Here is a 21,081-nt window from a genome sequence, read left to right on the forward strand (position 1 = left end):
CTTTGTATCATGGAGAAAAGACACAAACTTGGAACAGCCAGGCCCAGCGTGGACGTGCACAGAGCTGGTAATGGTGCTGGAAGATTCCCTGTGACTTATGGGCTGTCAGTCCTTCAGTCCACCCAGCAGTGTGACCCCTCAGAGACTGAACCCAGTACCCTCATGTATGCTATAAATAGCCCTCATCGATCCTCCTCCTCCCCTCTGGCCGGATGCGGATAGACAGAACGAGTTTAATTGAAGGAGAATAAACGTTGCTGCTGCGAGGACGAGGAGGGTGGGGAGGAGACGGCTTTATTACTTCTCGAAACGGCCCACGCTACTGTCACGCTTATCTCTGTGCTATCATCTCAGGCTGTGATGGCTGATCATGTAAAGTAACAAGAGTATTTGTTTGTAGAAATATTAGCTTTTCTGTCCTTTATATAACCTTTACAACCATCCACAGGACCTTACAATAAATCAGTAATAATGCAGTCTGGGACATTAGGTGGCCATGCAAAGTACCATTGTGGATAGGGTGTGGCGAGGTGTGTATGCATGGTGGTCAGCTGCTTATCTGCTGCATGTCAGAGGGAAGTACAGACCGCTGCAGGAGAAGAGCCAGCCAATGAGATCACAGGATGAAGCTGGAGAGGAAGGCAGAGGCATGACGCTTAGAGGACAAAATGCCACTTCAGTGTCATTAGGCTCATCTCAGCTGTACACACATACATACATACACACGTCACCCTCTCCACTCACTGTTATGATGTGTGTGTCAGGCTTGCATTACGTTAATTAGCCCCCTCCTTTGCACCGTGCATTCCTCCAAGCAGCCGGATGCATCACTCTCAACCAGAATGTGTGTGAGAGAGGCCATTCCCTTGTGATGAATGCTTGTATTTTTGTTTGTGTGGTGCTGATGAACAGTCCCATGATAGTTATGGGATGGCAAGGCTGCAGTGACGTGACCGAGGCTAAGTTATGATGAACCCTTTATGGGAAACTAAAGAAATTCTCCAGATAAATTGATTTGGCTGGACAGCGTGGGATTAGAGTGGATGGCATTTTTCACTGACTGAACTATGTCATAAAATAAGATAAAATGAGATTAGATAAGATTACATAAAACAAGAAAAAACTACATAATATCGGATAACATAAAATAAGACAAGATCAGATGATATACAATAACATTAAATAAGATATAATTCGATACAATTAGATAACAAGAGATACTGTGCGATACGTAAAGATGACTGATAAATAAAAAAACAAAATAACATGACAAATAAATAAGATAAAATATACACTAGATACAACTAGAATCATTCAGTAATATATAATAAATAAAAATAGAAATGATACAGTAATACATGAAACAGAATAATTATATAAGTTATTAATTAATTGACTATTATAGTTAATTTACTAAATCTGTAATCAATGACCATTTCTTGCTGGTACTTAAAAAATTCATAATATTTAAAAATTCATTCGACTGGGTCTAAAAGTTTGCATTGACTCACAGCAGCTTCTCCAGTCATCCATCAAACTGATCTGATCAGCTCTGAATGGAGCGACAGATCAATTATCCTTAGCCTGAATCATAAATTTCTGCTGCAGAAAAAAAAGAACTCATTAGAGAGCTCTGCCTGCACTGCGTTCATAGACCAGCAAAAACCTCTGAATTTAGAGAGGGGATGCAGAATGATACAAAGCGACAGGCACACATTTAAAAGAAGTCTTCAAAAAACGTCAGCCCGGCACCCCTCTATTGTGATGCATAATATGCATGACCAGTTATAACCCGAATGACCCTGCACAATAAAATCCGTCTCGATCTGAAGATCGATCTTCAGCATTTGTGTCTGTGTCCATCAGGACTCATCATCGCTGTGCTCCCAGAGGGGCGGCATCATGAAGCAGGGCTGGCTTCAGAAAGCCAACATCAACAGCAGCCTGTCCGTCTCCATGAGGGTGAGTCACCACCAGACCTCCTGCCTGTTATTCACACAACAGCAACAAGTGACACAACAACAGCAAAACACAGAGTTCACAACAGATGGCAACTTTTTGTTATGCATATTTCTAACCCATCATACTGTACTGTATGTTATAGTCAAGAATTATGTCATTGTCAACAGCTAAGTTGACATCAGCACTTACATCTATAAAATACAAATCTACTGCAGTTCTTTACAATGGTGACAAAATGCTTTATAAAGTACAATTTAAAATACACCATAAAACTTACAGTAAAAACAAGAAAAGAGTCATAAGCATGAGAACAGGTTGGTCAAAAAAAAGTCATCAATAAAATGTCTAAATATTATGTATAACACTGAGTATCTGCAGCATCTTCCCAGATAAACTTGTAGGCACAATGAGAAGAAGCCACACTTGAAGTTGTCCATAATCTGTTAGATATGAGTCTCTGACTTGCTCTCTTTCACTGTGAATCGCAGGTGTTCAAAAGGAGGTACTTCTACTTGTCTCAGCTCCCCGACGGCTCCTACATCCTCAACTCCTACAAGGATGAGAAGAACTGCAAGGAAACCAAAGGATCCATCTATCTGGACTCCTGCATAGACGTCATTCAGGTATACAGGGCTGCCTGGAAGAAAAGAAAAATGAAATGCACAGTTGAAAAAACTGCAATAACAGTTACAGCATCAACTCTTCGGCCTTCAGTATGCTATGCTGCTGGTTTAATAGAACCCGTGTTGATGAATCTTGCCATGTGCCCACTGTTAGTTTTCAGTTTTTTGGCACAAGTCGTCATCCTCATGAAAGTCAGTGTGTTTCCTCGTCTCGCCACGCTCCAGAGGCTTTTAGCCGCCTTGATTGGACAGATTTACTGCATTCCATTGACTTCGGCAGAAAAGTCCCGTTCTGGTGGATTAAGAGGGGCTGCTGCTGTTGGCTCATGGCACAGGCTGGTACCTCATTCAGGTCTGCACTGAGCGGAGAGGCTGCCAGGGAGCTTTCAGTTTGATGAACACATTCAGAAGATGAATGGGCAGAGGGAGGAAACTAATTTGGGCAAGTGGATTTAATGTGGAGGCTTGTGGAGTATGGCGTGTTTGTCATGTAAATCATGTTTCACACCCAAAAGCTTTACATTGCTTTCACAGAGAAATGACCCATTATAAGAAGAAACAATAATCTTTAGAAAATAATTGATTCAGCCGCTGTGACGTCATCCATAAGTTCGTGGACTGCTGTTTTGAAGCAATAAATTTTCATGAACTAAAAGCACTGAAATAGTGACAGCTACGGTTACGCTTACACTCATAGACATTATAAAGTAAAGGATGAAGCCATTGTGACAGCATTTTTTAGCCCCTAAGGTTCCTGCTTGGTGAGGGCCTTGTCTCTTTGAGTCCATTTGGAGCTCTGTGCAAGAAAACGCTCACCATAGACTTGTTTTGAAATGTTTTGGTCGCCTAAATTATATTAACCTTGAAGGCACATAGGATGGTCTTTTAATATTGTAAGTGTTTTGTTTTGGGGAAAATGTTAAAGAAAAATTCACAAAATATCAAATACAATAATTCTTGCCCCCCTCAGAGCCCTAAGATGCGGCGTAACGGCTTCGAGCTGAAGATGCAAGACCGCTACAGCCACTTCCTGGCTGCAGACAGCGAAGCAGAGATGGAGGATTGGGTGATCACACTGAAACAGGCTCTGCAGAGCACCGCCGAGGCCAGCCAGGACAGGAGGAACGGTGCAGAGACACTGGACTGTGCCCTGGGTGAGTTCTACATCTGAAAACAAAAACGCTCGTGATAAAAACACGTCCAGATCATCTTTCAGTCAACCTATTATTTGCAATCTTATGAATAGCTGCTGTATGGTCCGTTTAGCTATGATGATAATAACAGCAGGTTTGAACATAACCTCTGGGCCTGTGTGAGTGTTAGCCAGGGTTAAAGTGATCCCTCTGTATGGCAGTGAAGTCCAAAGCTTGCCTGAGTTTAAGTCTGATTCCTGTATTTTGACATTTTAATGGCTTCCATATTATAGTGATACACGGACATTAAACAGGCTTAAAATTATACCCATAGTTGCTGCCAGCAGAGAGATATAAGCTTCCACATCAGCTGTAAATTCTATGATCTTCAGGTAAATCACAACTCAGGAATCCGTTTTCAGGTGTTATATTTTATTCTTTTCCCTCTTTAGTTTCTCTCCAAAATTCTCTCAAGCGCGTCTTTCTTCAGGGGGCAGTTATGATGAATTGTTGAACTCGTTGCTTGTCCCGAGCCGTGGAAGAATGCCAGCAGTTTTATGCAGTTTGCTGATGGCTTGCCAGAATCTATGGGGCCTTTTTTTTCATATATAATAATATACTATGCAGAATGTTCTAGAGAAATCCAATAGCTTGGTCAGAGATGCTGATGAGGGACTGGGAGGCCGTCCAGAGAGATGGAGAGGCACTTAGGGTTCACTCAGTGCATCATCTGTCACCTGGGAGGCAGCAGGAGAGTGAACTGCCTCTTTTTTTTTTTTCTTTTAAAAAAAGGCCAGTAGACCGTAAGATATTAATTTGTCCATCTAGGAAACAAGATTTTCAGACAGTCACATAGGAAGCCATTAGAGAAAGTGTGCAGAGCTCTTTTGGATCAGATTAACAATGCTGTGATTTTTTTTTTGTCAGACTGGGTGCATTCTGATGACATTTATTTATTATCATCATCCCTTTTAAATCAGACGACGACACTGCCAGCCAAGGTAAAGGTGAGAGCCTCCTGGAGAGCCTGGGGAGGAGCTTACACCCTGAACTCATGAAGGTAAGAAGAACGCATATATTTAAATGAATGCAAACAGACTGGCTGAGGTGGTGAGATATAGATGTGCAGAATCATTAAAGGACTACTTCACCTTCAGAATGACCATTTGTATATCAGTTACACACCCTGTGTTACCTTGAATTTGGGAAGGAAACTGTTTTTCTTGCATGCCTCCACGGTGAATGAAGAATCCAAAAAAAGTCAAACATTTGTCTTGAATTAAAGTAATCGGAGTCCACATGTAACAGCAAAACTGTATCAAAACATCAGTTTAGACTCAAACGTAACTCATGCAGAATAATCCAAACCTTATTTATCCGGCTATATGCTCAGTGCTTTCCAAAGATATGTCGTTTTGTTCAAATGCTTTGTATTAAAACGTGTTAAAATGTTTTATTTTGTACAATTTTTAGTCAAATTGTATTTGTTTCGAAGTACTGAGCATATAACTAGATTAGGGATGCTAATTTAAAATGTTTTAATAGCTAATTGCCTACCCTCGTCAACCTATCATTGACTAGTAACAGCCAGGATAAAACCTCATTTTACTGTAGACCTGCATGTAGTGTGTTGCTTAGCTCAGTGCCTCTTACGTTTAGAGTTTTATGGTACGACTTGTATTATACTGCATGAGTTGTGTGAGAGCTTGTAAATTAATGTTTTGCTATAGTTTTGTTGTCAAAAGTGGATGCAGATTACTTCAGTATATGAAGACTGTTCACCTTTTTTAGGTTGTCCATTCAGTGACTATAACCAAATTTTCTTTACAAATTCAAGGCAACGCATGGTGAGGAACTGATATACAAATGATCATTTTGCAAGTGAAGTATTCCAAGTGTATTCTCTTTTTTTTCTTCATCATGGTATTTGTCTGTATCCCTCGTGGGCAGTGTTATTAATATAACTATATTTCATTTCTCAAAAGAAAAAAATGACACATCTGTTCTCAGACATTAGTCGGAGCTTTTATACTAGACCAAATGTATAATCTTGTTTATGGATATCTCCATGATGGAAGAGATTTAAAAGAGCAGCTCTTTGTTGTATTTTCCGTGTTTTAGTCTGTTTTCGGAGCCTGAACGCAGCCGTGTTCTACAGAGAGCGTGCTGTTTTCATATGTCTGTGAACCCAGAGCTGCACACAGACAACAAAGCCCTCTGTGCTCTGTGCTGCTGCTTCACTGCTGTTAGCTCTGGGCCACTCCAGCTCTGCTTCCCCCTCTCTACACTCAGGATCACTAGTTAGCGTGTCTGCAGGCTGGTCACAGCGAGAGCAGAAACAAAGGGGGAGGAGAAGAGGGGAAGGAGATGGATTAGGGCTCTTACCGTGACCTGAGGGTTTGATATGTTTGTCTCCGTTAGATGCTCTTCTCCTCCTTTTTGTCTGTTGAGCGATTGTCTTATTCTGTGTTGGTTAACTAGCAGAGAGAGGCAACTCAGTCTGCTACTTTTCTTTTGAATCATTTTTTTAGCCTGATAAATATTTCAAACTAAAAGGCATAATTAAAATTGCAAGAACGCGGGGTATCAACGTGGCTAAATAAATTCCAAATGCCCAATACATTTTAGTGTGCATACAGTACTCTTTGTCTCTTTGTGTGTGTGTGTGTGTGTGTGTGTGTGTGTGTGTGTGTGTGTGTAGTACGCCCGGGAGACCGACCAGCTCAATAAGATCAACAGGAACGAAGGCAGACAGAAGCTTTTCTCTCTGGATCCTGAGACACAGGTATACAACATGTTTCTTTTAACATGCGCTTATCTTATTATTTATTTATTTCACTATCGATTCACACTATTTGGTCTCTCCTCCTCTTCCTTCTTTCACTGCCCGCATCCTCGTTTATCTCCCTCCTCTCCACTGGATCAATCTCTTCTCTTCTTTTTGTTTTATATTCTGCCTTCTCTTCCTCTCTCCTCCCTCCTGTCTGATATCCAGAGGCTGGACTTCTCAGGCATCGAGCCAGATGTGAAGCCATTTGAGGAGCGTTTTGGCCGCCGGATCGTGGTCAGCTGCCACGACCTGACCTTCAGTCTCCAGGGCTGCGTTAGTGAGAAGGGCGACGGCGTCCTCACCAATGTATGTCATTACCTCACTTCCAGAACAGTCTTTTAAAAAAAAAAATGTATTTGTGACTTTTAAAACCATACCTTCAAAAATACCTTTTTTTTTTTTACAATTACAATGCCTGTGTAATGCAGATATAGCACAATTTACAGGCTCATTGCATTTCTTTTTTTTTGTTTACCAAAAAAAACAGCAACAAAATAATGATGAAATAAATAAATACAATACAATTAAAAAATAAGTAATTAATTAAAAAAATAATTAAAAAAAAAAATAAGGCAGAGGTGAAAAACAGACATTGTTACAGTAGTATGTACAGAAATCTTAAATGGGCTATAACACTTAATACTCCTGCCTCCAGTTGCCCTGACCCTACGCCCATCTTTGTTTTATTAATCTTTATCAATATTTTGTTTCAAAAAGTCCATGAAGCTCCCCCAAATATTTTCAAAAACTGTCAGCTTTCCTTTTGTAACATATGTTAGTTTCAACTTTAGTTGTTAGCAACACATGTCGATAAATCCTCAATACGTTGTCTGGTATTTGGTTTATTCACATTTTTGTAAGAGTAACAAGTCTTCTAGCACACGGTCACTCTTCCTGGTTGTAAAATCACATAGATAAATACCCAAAATGCACTACTTTGGCCAACAAGGGATCTTCAGTTTTGTTTTTTCTCTATTTTCATTTCCATTTTTTGCCTCATTGTTTTGTTAAATGTGAAAGCAAATATATAATACTTCCATATCCACATATGCTCACATGCTTACACTGACACACACATACACTGAAGCATTTACATACTCGTGTATAACTGTCCATCCCAAACTCAGTAAGCTTAGTAAACTATATACACTGGAACTGAGTGTGCATTGCTACAGGTCCTGTTGAATGTGGGATTATACATTTAATCAGTTTATTCCAGATTTGATCCTCAAGATTCATTTTATATTCAGATAATATGATTCCATTACTACCTCTACTGCCTTGTGTTCCTCACCATTTATATAAACATAAGACCTTATATTCATAAAAGAAATTAAAGCAAGATTTTATTTTATTTTATTTTACCTTTATTTGATAGGATAGATTAGAAAGAGGGGATGACATGCAGTAAAGGGAAATGAGCTGAAATCAAACCCACAACCGCTGCAACAAGGACTTGGCCTTTGTAAATGGGGCACCTGCTCTACCAGCTGAGCTAACAGGTGCCCAGAATTCAAACAAGATTTAAAAATAGAAATAGGCACATTGGTGTTAGACCTAAAAGACCCAACTAAGGTTTAAAAGGTGATCACAAAAATATCAGAAAAATCTCTAGTGATTTTTGTTTCTGTGTGTACTTCAGCTTATCTAGTCACAACACACACTCCCGCTTTTAACATTGCACAACTTCTACCACGCTCGCCCTCTGCAGCGCTGCCCCAAAAAAATACACCTTCATTATTCATGTTGGCCTGTCTGGAAGCAATGGAAAGAACCAGACCAAAAAAACAGCACAACCACGTATTGAGACAGCTAGACCTTTTTTATGACCACTTTACGCCAAATAATCGAAATCAGTGGAGCGCACAACACACCAAACGACTTTTCAAGTATGCAAACAAATTTCCACTGTTGGAGTCAGATCAGAGTTTTACCTCGTTTGACACGCACTCTCATGATCTCCATCCTTTTTGTCTAGGGTGGTTATAAAACTCAGTCTGCGCTGTCTTAAGGAAGCCCTTCTCTTGTCTTTGCGTTTTAAAAGTAAACATGTTTGATATTGTCAGAAGTTTATAGTCTTGGCTCCAGCAAATGGTGACTTTTTATGACGTGAACGTTTTCAACTAATAGCTGCGCTCTCTCCAGCACCAAAAAGAAAGCAGGAAATCAGGTAAAAATAAACATGGAGGTGTCTCCAACTAGTGAAGTTTTTGAAGTTTTGAAGTTAAAAAGAGTCTGTTTTTGATTCAGCGTGTATCCGACTCTCTCAGCCAGCACTTATTTTAGTGAGAAGTAATCATTTTTTAAACAGTTTGCCTCTCATTCCTTTCACTAAGATAACACAGCTAACCAACAGAGGCTGATCGCGAGAGCTGAGGTGACGAAATCCAAAATGTAAAGTTAGTCGACAAATACGCTTTTATCTTTCTGGATTTTATTGATGCCGAATTGACAAGAGTCAAGAGTACTGCCTTACACCTTTAATCTTTTGTTTCTAGAGTTGTTGTTTTTTTCGCAGACATGTTTGAAAATTTCCACTAGGAGCAGGATGGGAAAGAAATTTGTTGTAGTCTTGAAAATACAGACCCTACAAGACCCCCAGTCTTTACAAAATGAAAGCTCACATTGAGACGTGAGAGGGGGGTCACATTTTAGTCTTTCACTGTATCGAAAACAAGATTTTATCCTGACATTGGGAAGTTGTGTGCAACAATCAATTGAAAAGTAATAAGTTGTTTGGCCCGCAAACAAACTTTTTTGCTCCCAATAAACAAAAACTTTAGGTTATGCAAGAAGTGGGTCTGATAAAGGAGGAAACGTCCTCGATGTGCTCTATGTGAGGAACTCCTGGCAACATGAGACAGCAGTTTGGAGCGTGTGTGAGCACCGCCGCTGTCAGAGTGGATTGCTGTTGCCATAAAACATTGAGTTGGTGCATTAGAGGGGCTGCTGGGAGAAGGAACTGACTCATAATTGTGGTTTAGAAGCAGCACGCTCTCTCTCTCCTCCCTTTCTTCCTCCCCTCCTCTCCCTCCTCAGTCTCTGATAATGTTTATTGGATGGAATTTGGCTCGTCCATCGTGCAGGAACCATCCATTTGGGCAGAAGCGCACAGTCATTGAGAAACGTGTGGGCGAGCTAATGTAGAGCCAACATTTGCTCCCAAACTACAGATGAACTAAATAGGAATTAAACCTAAGACACAGAAATGCAACATTTTTTATGATTATCAGTGATGGAATGTAACAGAGTACAATAACTATGTGTTTAACTACAAATTTTAGGTACTTCACTTTAGTATTTTCTCTTCAGGTCACTTTCTGCTTTTACTCCACAACATTTCAGAGGGAAACTTTTTACTTCAGTACATTTACCGGAACACTTTAGTTAAGTTACAGATTAAGATGTTTGCATAAAAACGTAATAAGATTTTTTTTTATTTTATTAAATCACTTAACAGTCTATACAAGTACAGTTGCAATGATCAGAATCAATCAGTCAGTTGACAAAATTAATTGCCAGTTGTTTTGATAAACATTGAAGTCTTTTTCTTTTTTAAATAAATTAGAGTTTTGAGGGGTTTTTTAAAATTATTTTTTGTTTTTAAATAATTTAGAGTTGTATGGTTGTTTTTTTCTTTCTTCTTTCTTAAAAATATAGAATTTTGGTTTTAAGTAATAGATTTTTCTGCATCGGGTTGTTGAAATACTTTTTCCTGAATATACTTACTTACTTTTACTTAATGCAGGACTTTATAGTAACAAAATATTTTCACATTGTGGTGTTAGTACTTTTGCTTAAGGATCTGAATACTTCTTACATCACTGATGATCATATAGTGTTTATTCTGATGTATTTTGGCTCAATTTATTTTTCTTTATGTAGTCCTAAAACTTCTGAAGAAATGCATATTTTGGGTGAATTCTTAATGGAGGGATTAAGCGAAATAAAGCGTGAAATGCGATATATAGTGAATGAATCTAGGATTATCATAAACCCTGGCTGATGTATTAAAGTGTGAAAAACGCTGTCTCTGCTGATCCTCAGGTGGAGCCGTTCTTCATCAGCCTCGCTCTCTTCGACGTCTCCAAGAGCTGCAAAATCTCGGCAGACTTTCATGTTGACCTCAACCCGCCCTGCGTCAGGGAGATGCTGACCGACACCTCGGGCCAGCTATCTCCTTCATCCGACACAGAGGGTGGGGGAGGAGGAGGCAGGGAGCCAGGAGGGGGAGGTGGAGTCATGGTGAACGGAGACTCGGCAAAAGGGAACGGCCTGCCGGTTCTTCAGAGGGTGTCTGAGGCTCTGCTGCGCTTCCCTACACAGGTAGGAACATGGCCGTGATTAGCTGTTTGATTGAGGAAATGACTCATTGAGTCAATGACAGTGAACAGCCTGTGAGAGGTATGTGTGCCACCTGAATCACTGTTGTATCACTCACACTCATCACGCAATGTTCCGGTCTTTTGTGTAACATCTTTTAACAACAATATCTCCTGAAAAAAAAAGGAATCTGCTAGACAAAGTCAGTCTGTGTGTGTCATCATGGTAAGATATGCTGCTTGTGACACCTATTGTTGTGGGAACTACCACAAAAGCGATTTTGTAGGTGTTTATTTTATTTTTCAAGTCCTGGATTACTGGTTTGCAGCTGAAGTGATTCCATCACAAGATAATCTATAGTTTATATTCATGATACTAAAAAAAAAAAAGAAAGTTATTGTTTAGTAGTGCTTTAAATTTAACAAAATACATTTAAATATGATTAGCACTATAGGTGGGGACCATCTTGCCATGGGATCACTTCAGCCGCAGTAACAATCCACAATTTAAAAGGACTTTGGGCCAGGGGCGTAAAGAAGGGTGGCCAATTCCTAGCCCCCTTCTTTTGGACCACATCCATCTACAAACTCTGCCTTCATTTTGATTGCAAGTATACACATCAGGGTTCCACATACATCATACATTTATTTGAGGTGGCCACCACAATTAAATTCATCTACTTCCATGTATTGAATATGTAATATAATTTTGGAGCCGAAGTATCATTAGGAGTGCCGTATATATATATATATGTTATGTTAATGATTGCATCACGCTCTCAAAGTGCAGAGCGTACTCTGGGCACAGATGGAGCAGCAGAATGGCAGATGACGAAACTAACCATTAATTGCGCTGGGCCTAAAAGTTTACATTCACCAGCTTCTGCAGGATCTGCTACGCTCATCCATCTATTTGATCTGATCAGCTCTGACTGTATCAACAGATCAATTATTCACCCTGTGACTGCTGCTGAGTTCTGCCTGCACTGTATTCAGGGACCTGCAAAAACGTCCCAACTCAGAGAGGGATCAAAGATTGAAAAAAAGAGGACACATACACATACAAGATGAAAAAAAAAATGGAATTTGCTGACTGCCGTCATCCATCTTGTATGTTTGTGCCGCCATCACATTGACAGAATCTCTCCACAGACAGACGTATAAATACCTAGCAAAATACTCCAAACTGCTTTTTGTGGTAGTTCCTGCAACAATACCAGGATCAAACTTTGCCATGATTATAAACAGACTCAAGAGGTGAAAACAGTTACCAGCCGTCCAGTGAATATACCAAGATTACATCTGATGGTACATTTGACGGGTGAAGGAAGAGTTTATCAAATCAGTGACAGTAATGTATCTACTATACTTCTAAGGCAAGTGACTTAAAGGTCTTTATTTGGATTTTCTGTAGTTGTAGTAATAGCAGTTAAGTTTGTGTTGTATTTCTGACAGTGGTTTGTTTAGGTTGATGCTATTTACTAACGGGCAAAAGAGTTTTGGCAGCATGTGTCTTCCTGTTTGGTTAGAAGTTTTACTGATCATGTGAAACTGTGAAACTGTGTGAGATTTTTTCAACTGTTTATTTCTCTGGTGTTCATGGCAATTAGGCCACATGAAGAACTAGCTGAAAATGAGCACGAGCTCAGACTGTGGTTTGTTTTTCCTCTGTATTCTTTGGTCTAGTGTCCCAGCATTGGGAACTACTGAGAGTCAGATGTTAATAACTTTGTCTTTGTAGCTTTTAATTGTAGTGCTTTGGTGTTGTTTCTTGTTTTTTTGTTGAGATTATGTTCTTTACTTAAGCAAGATGAAAAAAACTGACACAACAGTTACGGATGAAGACATACGAAAGAGAAAGCTTTAATCTAAAATATTCAGTGTAACAGAATGCTACATTTTACCCTCTTGTCCATCTAAAGACACCATAGATTGACTGTTTGAAACCCCAGAAAACACCGTTGTGTCCTTAAGAGACCTTTTAGTTCCTCTTCTGAAACGGAAACACACTAAGGATTTAAAACTGAATCATTGACCTACACCCTACATTTTCTAAGCTTCATCACGTTGTGGTTTGGTGCTGTCTAGTGTTGCATTGCTTTGAAAATGTGCACACAGATTTCTGTGAGGTGACACACTGCTGTGTTCAAGACTCAGCAATCTGACTGCAGCTGGCCTGGCTGCAGAGGAGTGACCACATGATGGATTCCCTGTTCACCCTTATGTCAGAGGACTCCACTGACATTATCATGATGGATCTCTAATACTCTTCATCCTAGTCTGATGAAAATTTCTCATCTTGAATTCTCCCTTCAGTGTGCTGTGTAATATTTCTGGACGGTGAGCGTGTCTCCAGACAATGATTGGTCCATGTCCAACCTTTAAGAAACCCTGAATGGAGCCATGAGGCCTCAGTTTAGCTCATTCAGCAAACATTTGCAAGTGATTTTAGAATCTCTGTGGTTTGCCAGTTGTTCATCAGCCCAGTGCTTGTTGATGTGAGCTTTATGTCTTGTCACTTCTCTTCGCTTTTTTCAAGAGTTCATCAAGAGTCAAGAGTTCATTGAGGAAACAGTAATGCCCATGTGACAGTGATTCTGTTGGCTCAGGCTCTTAACTCCTGCAGGTGCAGTGAGATCAGTACACAAACACACACACACACACACACACACACACACACACACACACACACACACACACACACACACAGCTTGGCCACTCAGCATGACTTGTGCCTGTTATAAATTAGCAGCAGTTAGGTTATAAAACGTACTCAGATACTTACTTTCCACTTCCGTGATAAGAGACACGACTGGGCTATCACGGCAGTAATTACAATACAGAAACAACCTAAAGGGGACACATTATGATCATTTCCAGGTTCCTGCTTGTATTTAAAGTTTCTATTTGAACATGTTTACATGCTTTAATGGTCAAAAAACACTGTTTTCCTCATACTGTCTAAGATGCTCAGTTCTGGTCCCTTTAACACCGCCCCTGAAAAAGCTGAGTGCGCTCTGATGGGTCAATGTTTCAGGGTCTTCCATATCTCAGCGTCTCTGTACCGTCATCTCTGTGCTGTTATCGGATAGACCATAACAAATCACCAATAAAAGCTTCTAAACACAACTGGACATGCTCCAAAATCAATTTGAGTCACTATTAGGTAGATACCAAATAACCAATAACCAAATTGTATTTTAAATTCTGCTGAAATTTAAGGCATTTTGTGCTGTGTATTATGAGCATTGCATATTATCCTAAAAAACATTAAAACAGCTCATCAAGTAAAATCAAAATGCTGCGAGAAAATGTCATCTTTGTTCCCAGGAAGACAATATTTTATAGGTTATTAAAATGTAACGTCACCGTTCTTTAATCTGGACATTATTTTCCATGTTTTTGTTTCTAAAACCTCCTGCAGACCGTGAGGTTTTTGCACTCATAGATTTAGTGCAGCTACACTGTGTGACGTAGATTTTAATAAACTTGGGTACAACATCAGGTTTGATGTGTGCAGACTGTGCGATGACGTCACCTACTGAATCATGGGCTGCAACATACGTCCATCGATGTCAATACGCAAGAACAAAACGTCCTCGGCATTTGACATCCATCTACGCCACTGTAGAGGAAAACTTAAAACAAAAAAACATGAATGGAGCTCTATAGTGGCATTTATGTGTGTTGAAAAAAGTTGAAGAAGAAAAGGAGAATGTGGACGGAATCAGAATATTTATTAGCATCTATTAACATTTAGCATGCACTAAATGTAACATCAGTCACACAGTGTGATAGTCATCCCAAATTTCTGACAGTCTGAATGTTATCCCAGGCTGAACACACGACTGTGACAACTGTGTGATGTAGGACACCGTTGTAGAGCCACGACCGAAGATATCGCCACACTCCTGTCATGATCATTATCCTTCACATGAGCTAGCTCAAAAAAACAGGGTTAAGTGAGTGAAAACCAATTTTTGACATTGGCCTAGTAATGAGAGGGAGGGCTGCAGCTGGCGGCGGTGCAATGCTCACACTGTAAACAAATGGGCCAATTGTTCGGAAGCGTCTCTTTGTCTTTCACTTCATCCCGATATTTTGTTGGTGCAATTTTGAAATGCGTAAACACGAACCTTGTTTTGTTTTGTTTTTCTAATCTTTTAGATGGCATTAAACTGTGTTTGCTGTACACCGACACAACAAACTGTTACAGCACTATTCTCTCAAACTCTCACTTGTGTTTTCAGCGTTGTTTTCCTGCCACATCTTGTGAGGTTTTGGAACAACATTTTTTGAATGACACTTAGACACAATAACAGACAGACTGGATCAAGTGAAAGGTAAAGAGACACTTAATGTCTCCACCTTTAATGAGTGTACAGTGACAATTGCCCCATCTGGTTACAGTGCGAGCGTTGCATGGCAACATCCTCTCTCTCAGTACTGATCCACTTTAAAAAAATGTTGCTCGCATCAGTCACTTAGACACAAAAACATATGAAAATAGGGTCCAGGATGAGGAACTCCAAAGCTACCCTTTAAATGTGTACATTAAAAAAATAATACCTTTAGTAAGAAGTTTAATACACCAGTATTTCTGATGCCGACTTGAGATTTGAGAGCAACGTTTAATGGACCAGTTTGATGATTGCACACACCTTAATTGAGAAGATGAATTGGGAAAAGTCAAACAAGCACCAGAGCAAAAACAGTATTTCTGACAGAGAATGTAGCACTCGGTAGCAGGTCAGGCTGATATACACAGCGACAAAGCTGCTGTCATAAAATAATAGATCTGTTCCAAGTCTAATTTATGGACTTAATGTTACATTAAGCCAGCCGACATCTGCGAAAGTTCTCCACCAGCAGAACACACACATACAAACACATGCATACAAACACAGCAGGCTCTACCTCTGTGATTAGAGTGCAATTATAGCCCGGCAGACCACAGTTTAATTTAGGTGCATTGGGCGCGGTCCAAGGACAGAGCCTCCACTTGCTTTATGTCTCCACCGCATCATCAGCTCTCAGCCTCTGTTCCACTCCATTGCATAATTCACAAATCTAATAAGTCAAAGTGCAAATGTTAAGGAGTGTCCCCTTCCTACAACCCAGCAGGTGGTGTTTGCAAAAAGAGAACACTGTGTACAAACTATTCCAGGAAGTATGATGAAAAAATGAATTTAGGAACTTTCTTCTCATGTTTTTTCAAAATGTATGCAGCCGTTTGCTGTTGCGTTAAAACTCTGAGGATCATTACGTTGAGCTACTCAAATATTGTTCCGGTTCCAAGTTTATTTGTGTTTTGTTTGTTTCTTTTTTTAAGAGTACATATGCAGCCAGACCTTATTTCAGATTATTATTGTTGAAAAAAGAGAGTCTATTATTATTAGTAGTAGTAGTAGTAGTAGCAGCAGTAGTATTAGTTTTAGTCCTGTCTGTTGTTTGTTTGGGTCTTTTTTGGAATTTGCATTTTTTATTTTTTTGTTTGTTTCTTTCTTTTCTTGAGAAAAACATATTTTTGTAACTGTTGCTTGTATGAATAATATACAACATATACTTCCAATTCTAATTTATTCATTTTTTAAAAATTCTATCTCTCTCCCACTTTAATGTTAAAAACAGAAAATGATAAAAGTATGCAGTGCTGTATTATGTTCACATTTTCTTAAAATTCCAATAAAAATGTAAAATGAAATAATAACTGAGGTTTAGGTGGGAGAGGATGGACATGACTGTGGCTTGGAGGGCAACCAGGGAGTGTGTGTGTGTGTGTGTGTGTGTGTGTGTCTGACTTGCACAGAGCTAGTCTCCTCTAAGATGTGTATTATTAATGTGCAGTTTGTCTACATGTATTTTAATTTAATAGTCGTGACGATGGTGCATCTGCTCCCTTGGAAGTGTCACTCAGTTTCATTACAGCTGCATGGTTTATGTCCGAATGTAATTTCTGTCCCCTCGAGATTGTTTGTGTGAACTGACACTACAAGACTAAAGACAGCCCCATCACGCCAGACCCAAAATAGATGTGAGCCCCATGTGGTTTTCCTGTATAACTTTGGCCAACAGCAGCCACTTCCCCTGCACTTGCCTTGTAGAGAAGCAGTGGATGAATTTGAAACTAAAAAGACATCTCAGGTTTTGAATTACTGATGACGAGTGCCTATTTATTTGAGTACCCAGCAGTTTGGATAAAGTGGTTTCTAGAGGGAGGGTTGCTCACAGTCTGATCCACAGATCTTGCTGCATAATATATCATTAAGTCCCAGGTCTAATTAGCCTCCTCGTTCATTTCTCCCTCTCTCCTGCAGGGGATCTTTTCAGTGACCAACCCTCATGCAGATATCTTCCTGGTGGCCCGGGTGGAGAAGGTGTTACAGAACGGCATCACACACTGCGCCGAGCCGTACATCAAGACCTCTGACATCAGCAAGGTCCACTGCCCTACTTTGCTTTTCACCTCATTTAAAGGAACACTTCATCCACAAAATTACCATCTGTATATCAGTTCCTGTGTTATGCAGAATTTGTGAACAAAACGTTTTTGCATGCCTACACTGTAGTCAGAGAATCCAAAAAAGGCAACAACATTGCTCATGAATGGGAGTTATCGGGGTCCGCATTTAAGAACAGCAAAACTATGTCAAATTTTTTGTTTGCAAACTCTTATACAACTCTCGTTTTTCCAGTCATTTGCTTAGTACTTACAAAACACATGCATTTTTCTTTAAATTTAACAATAAAAAACACCACCACCTATATGAGTGTGTGGTGTGCATTTTAGTTGAAAACTGAAGAAATGTCCCACAAACTTAAAGAAATTAGTTAAAAAAAAAAAGTTTAAAGAAGGGGGTGGTGTTAGAAAAATATACCAAAAAAGGGGAAAAAATGTCCAGAAAGCAATATTTATTGTTGCCATAATATTAGTTTTGAATTACGTTACAAACAAACAAATTGATTGAAATTGACTTTTTAGGGTCATTTTCCTGTTGGTTTTTGCTTTATTCTTTTCTTTTCTTTTTTTTTCTTTCTTTTTTTGCTTATTTTCAGGTAATTTTCTGTAATTTTTATACTTCTTTCTTACAATTTGTTTGGCAATATCTGGTTAAGTTTCTCATTGCCTTCTCCCCATGCTTTTTTTTATGAAATCATATCAACGCCAGTTTTCATAGGATAAAGTAACTGACATATTTGGGCACTTGCTTAAAATTATTATAAAGTGCTTGCAAAGGATAGAGTTGTAAATTGGCCAAAAGCAGAAAATAAGTTTAATTTGAATTTCATTAATAGAACCACCAGGCTTCAATTAGCCTATTAAACCATAAATGCAAAGTTCATAGAAGAAAAGTAATAATATCTGCTGCTGCTGCCATTACATAGGTAGATGCAGACTGAAGGACAATATTGGGAGTCTGGAGCCGCTCTCTTCCCACTCAGTTCAACATCTGTCCTGTTAGCAGGAGCTTACAAAGCAGCAGTTGCTTACATCTGACACTGAACTGCTTAGCGATCTGAACAAACTCACATGACACTGAAATGGCTGACTGTCGTTAAACACGTTAATAACAGTTAGGTAACAATAGCTGTGTGATGCTAACAGTTAGCCCTGTCACTGTGTGAGTACAGGCGGACTCACACCAACTTCTAAATGTTGCAGAGCTTACACTCCTGCAGCAGTAGTCTCAATATGAACCGAGAGCTTCAGCGTGTCAATGAGGCGCCAAGTAAAGCTATATACTACCCGTAGCTTTACAATGAAATAAAGTTTTACTCATTTTATGTAGTAACAAAGATATATAAGGTTTGGTGGTGATTACTCTATACGTTATATGAATACATCCAAAGCCAGTACTCAAGTACTCGAGAACTCATACCATGAATTTTTAATTTCAACTTTTTAGTGAAACTTTTTGGTGAAAATGCATGTTTTTGGAACTACTGAGCATATGACTGGATGAATGACACTTTATACTTCACAGGTAGTGTGAGAGTTTGTAAATGGATACTTTGATTTACTTTTGCTTTTGTTACTCCAAAGAATGTTTTCGTTTTTGGGTTCTCCGTTCACGTATGTAGAGAACCCATGCGAGAAAAGGCATGCGAGAAAAGCTTAATTTTCTCCCAGAATTTAAGGTAACGTGTTGAGTAATTGCTGTACAGATGGTCAATGTGCAGGGGGACCTTTCCTTTAAAGACACGCACATGACAAAAGCAGCAGTGAGCTTTCCAGTTTAACACTCTGTCTGTCGCCTCTTCTGTTTTGATTTTGCGTCTTGTGTTTGTCCTTTCTCATGTCTCGCAGACTGCTCAGAAGGTGCTCAAAGCTGCCAAGCAGACATGCCAACGCTTGGGCCAGTACAGGATGCCATTCGCCTGGGCTGCCAAGTAAGACAGGAATAATCCATGAGTCCAGATATCACCCTGTCATGAATCTGTTTGGATTTTTTCTTTGGAATATGAATGCATTAAAGATATCCTTATGATAAATTAACCCTTTAAAATACTAGCGTCCTGGTTTGATATCTTTCAAAAATGTGGGAAGAAAACAGAAAACAGAGCAACAAATGAAGAAAGTTCCTAAAATTAGCAAGAACTTATGTATGAGAATATTACCTTAAAAAATTATTAAAATAAATTTAAAAAAAGGAAATTACCTGGAAAATTACAATAATTATGTAACTTGTAATTAAATATGTAATTATGATAATAACTATGATATATAATTATTATTATAAAAAGAATAATTACCTGTAAAAAAATGTTTTTTGCTACTTTTTTCTTTTCTTCATAAGACAATTTATTGTAGCTTTTAAAAAAATAATATTCTAAATTATTCTAATTTCCAAATATTACCTGGTGATGAATCTGCTTGGATTTTTTTCTTCATAATAAGAATGTTTAAGATATCCTTATGATAAGTTAATGCTTTAAAAAGAGAAATGGCCCCAAAATTAGCAAGAACCTACCCAAAAATATATAAGAAAATTACCTGAAAATTAGTCAAATAAAATAAAATAAAATAAAAAATGTAAAAAAAGAAAGTGACCTGGAAAAATATAATAATTCTGTAACATACATTTGAATATGTAAATGTGATAATAATTTCATAATATATAACAATTAAAAGGATAATTATGTTTGAAAATAGTTTTTCTCTAACTTTTTTTTTCTTTTTTTCATAAGACAGTTCCCCTAGCTTTTTCAAAAATAATAAAAGTAAAATAAAGTTTCTTATTTCCTACAAGTTTTGGAACATTTCTTAGCAAGTTTCAAGAAACAGCACCAAGTTGCTTAACGTGCAAAAATTTAAATGCTTTTGAAAGGCATCTTAAAGTTGCACAAAAAAGTGATGTCACTATAGTTTTCAAAGGGTTAATGCATCTGTTTTTTGAAACCATAAAGTCCATTCATGTAGGATGTGTAATGTATAAATGTCAGACATCCTCTCATGTGTTTGCAGGCAGGTGTTCAAAGACGCTCAGGGCAGCCTGGACATGGATGGCAAGTTTTCTCCTCTGTACCGCCAGGACAGCAGCAAAATCTCCACTGACGACATCATCAAGCTGCTGGCCGACATCAGGAAGTGAGTCATGCACCACTCCTCTGCTATTTTAGCCCGTGCTTCGGTTCTGTCGCTCCAAACACTCGGGCCCTTTGCATATTTATGCTCTGTCCTGTTTGAAATGCTAACTCAGGATTCACCTCATGGAGTTCGTGCCGTGAATAAATAAATGGCTCTTTGTAAATGCGGAAAGATTCTATATTCTGACTTGATTGCATCTTGTTCTTACTTTGAATCTTTTTTTCACTCATCAGACCTGAGAAAAGCAAACTCCAGACCATCCCCGGACAGCTGAACGTCACCATCGAGTGTGTCCCACCTGACTTCTCAAGTATGTCGTCATTCCTAAAAAGACGTCTCTCTGTAACAGCAAAGGGAACACACTAAACCTCTGCAACACCATGTAGACACAGTATGATGGAGCATTCTTACTTTTAGCTTTGGAAAAAAAAAAAAAAATGCTTAGATTAACCCTTTGAAACCTGGAACGGCATTACTTCTCATGCTGCTTTCAGATGCCTTTCACAAGATTTTAATCGTTTGAACATATGGGTGCTATTTCTTTCAAAAACATGCAATAAAAGACAATGAGCACACTGGTAATAAATGTTCCACAGATTGCAAGAAATAAATAGTTTTAGAA

The 21,081-nt window shown here is 38.9% G+C and overlaps 1 protein-coding gene across 3 annotated transcripts in view; it reads left to right on the forward strand.

Moving 5' to 3' along the window:
• Window positions 1–21,081, forward strand: part of dock11 (dedicator of cytokinesis 11) — a 94,374-nt gene that overhangs the window by 14,951 nt on the left and 58,342 nt on the right. For all 3 annotated transcript variants that reach the window (XM_088073953.1, XM_042512384.2, XM_042512383.2), the window contains exons 6-16: window positions 1,867–1,962; window positions 2,451–2,585; window positions 3,556–3,739; window positions 4,699–4,778; window positions 6,420–6,503; window positions 6,714–6,854; window positions 10,596–10,874; window positions 17,188–17,310; window positions 19,179–19,261; window positions 20,337–20,459; window positions 20,693–20,769. In XM_088073953.1, coding sequence (XP_087930079.1) covers window positions 1,867–1,962; window positions 2,451–2,585; window positions 3,556–3,739; window positions 4,699–4,778; window positions 6,420–6,503; window positions 6,714–6,854; window positions 10,596–10,874; window positions 17,188–17,310; window positions 19,179–19,261; window positions 20,337–20,459; window positions 20,693–20,769 — 1,405 coding nt within the window. The remainder of the gene's footprint in view (window positions 1–1,866; window positions 1,963–2,450; window positions 2,586–3,555; window positions 3,740–4,698; window positions 4,779–6,419; window positions 6,504–6,713; window positions 6,855–10,595; window positions 10,875–17,187; window positions 17,311–19,178; window positions 19,262–20,336; window positions 20,460–20,692; window positions 20,770–21,081) is intronic.

Source organism: Plectropomus leopardus, chromosome 23 (genome assembly GCF_026936395.1).
Source record: "Plectropomus leopardus strain MGB_pleo_1.0 chromosome 23, ASM2693639v1, whole genome shotgun sequence".
Lineage (NCBI taxonomy): Eukaryota > Metazoa > Chordata > Actinopteri > Perciformes > Serranidae > Plectropomus > Plectropomus leopardus.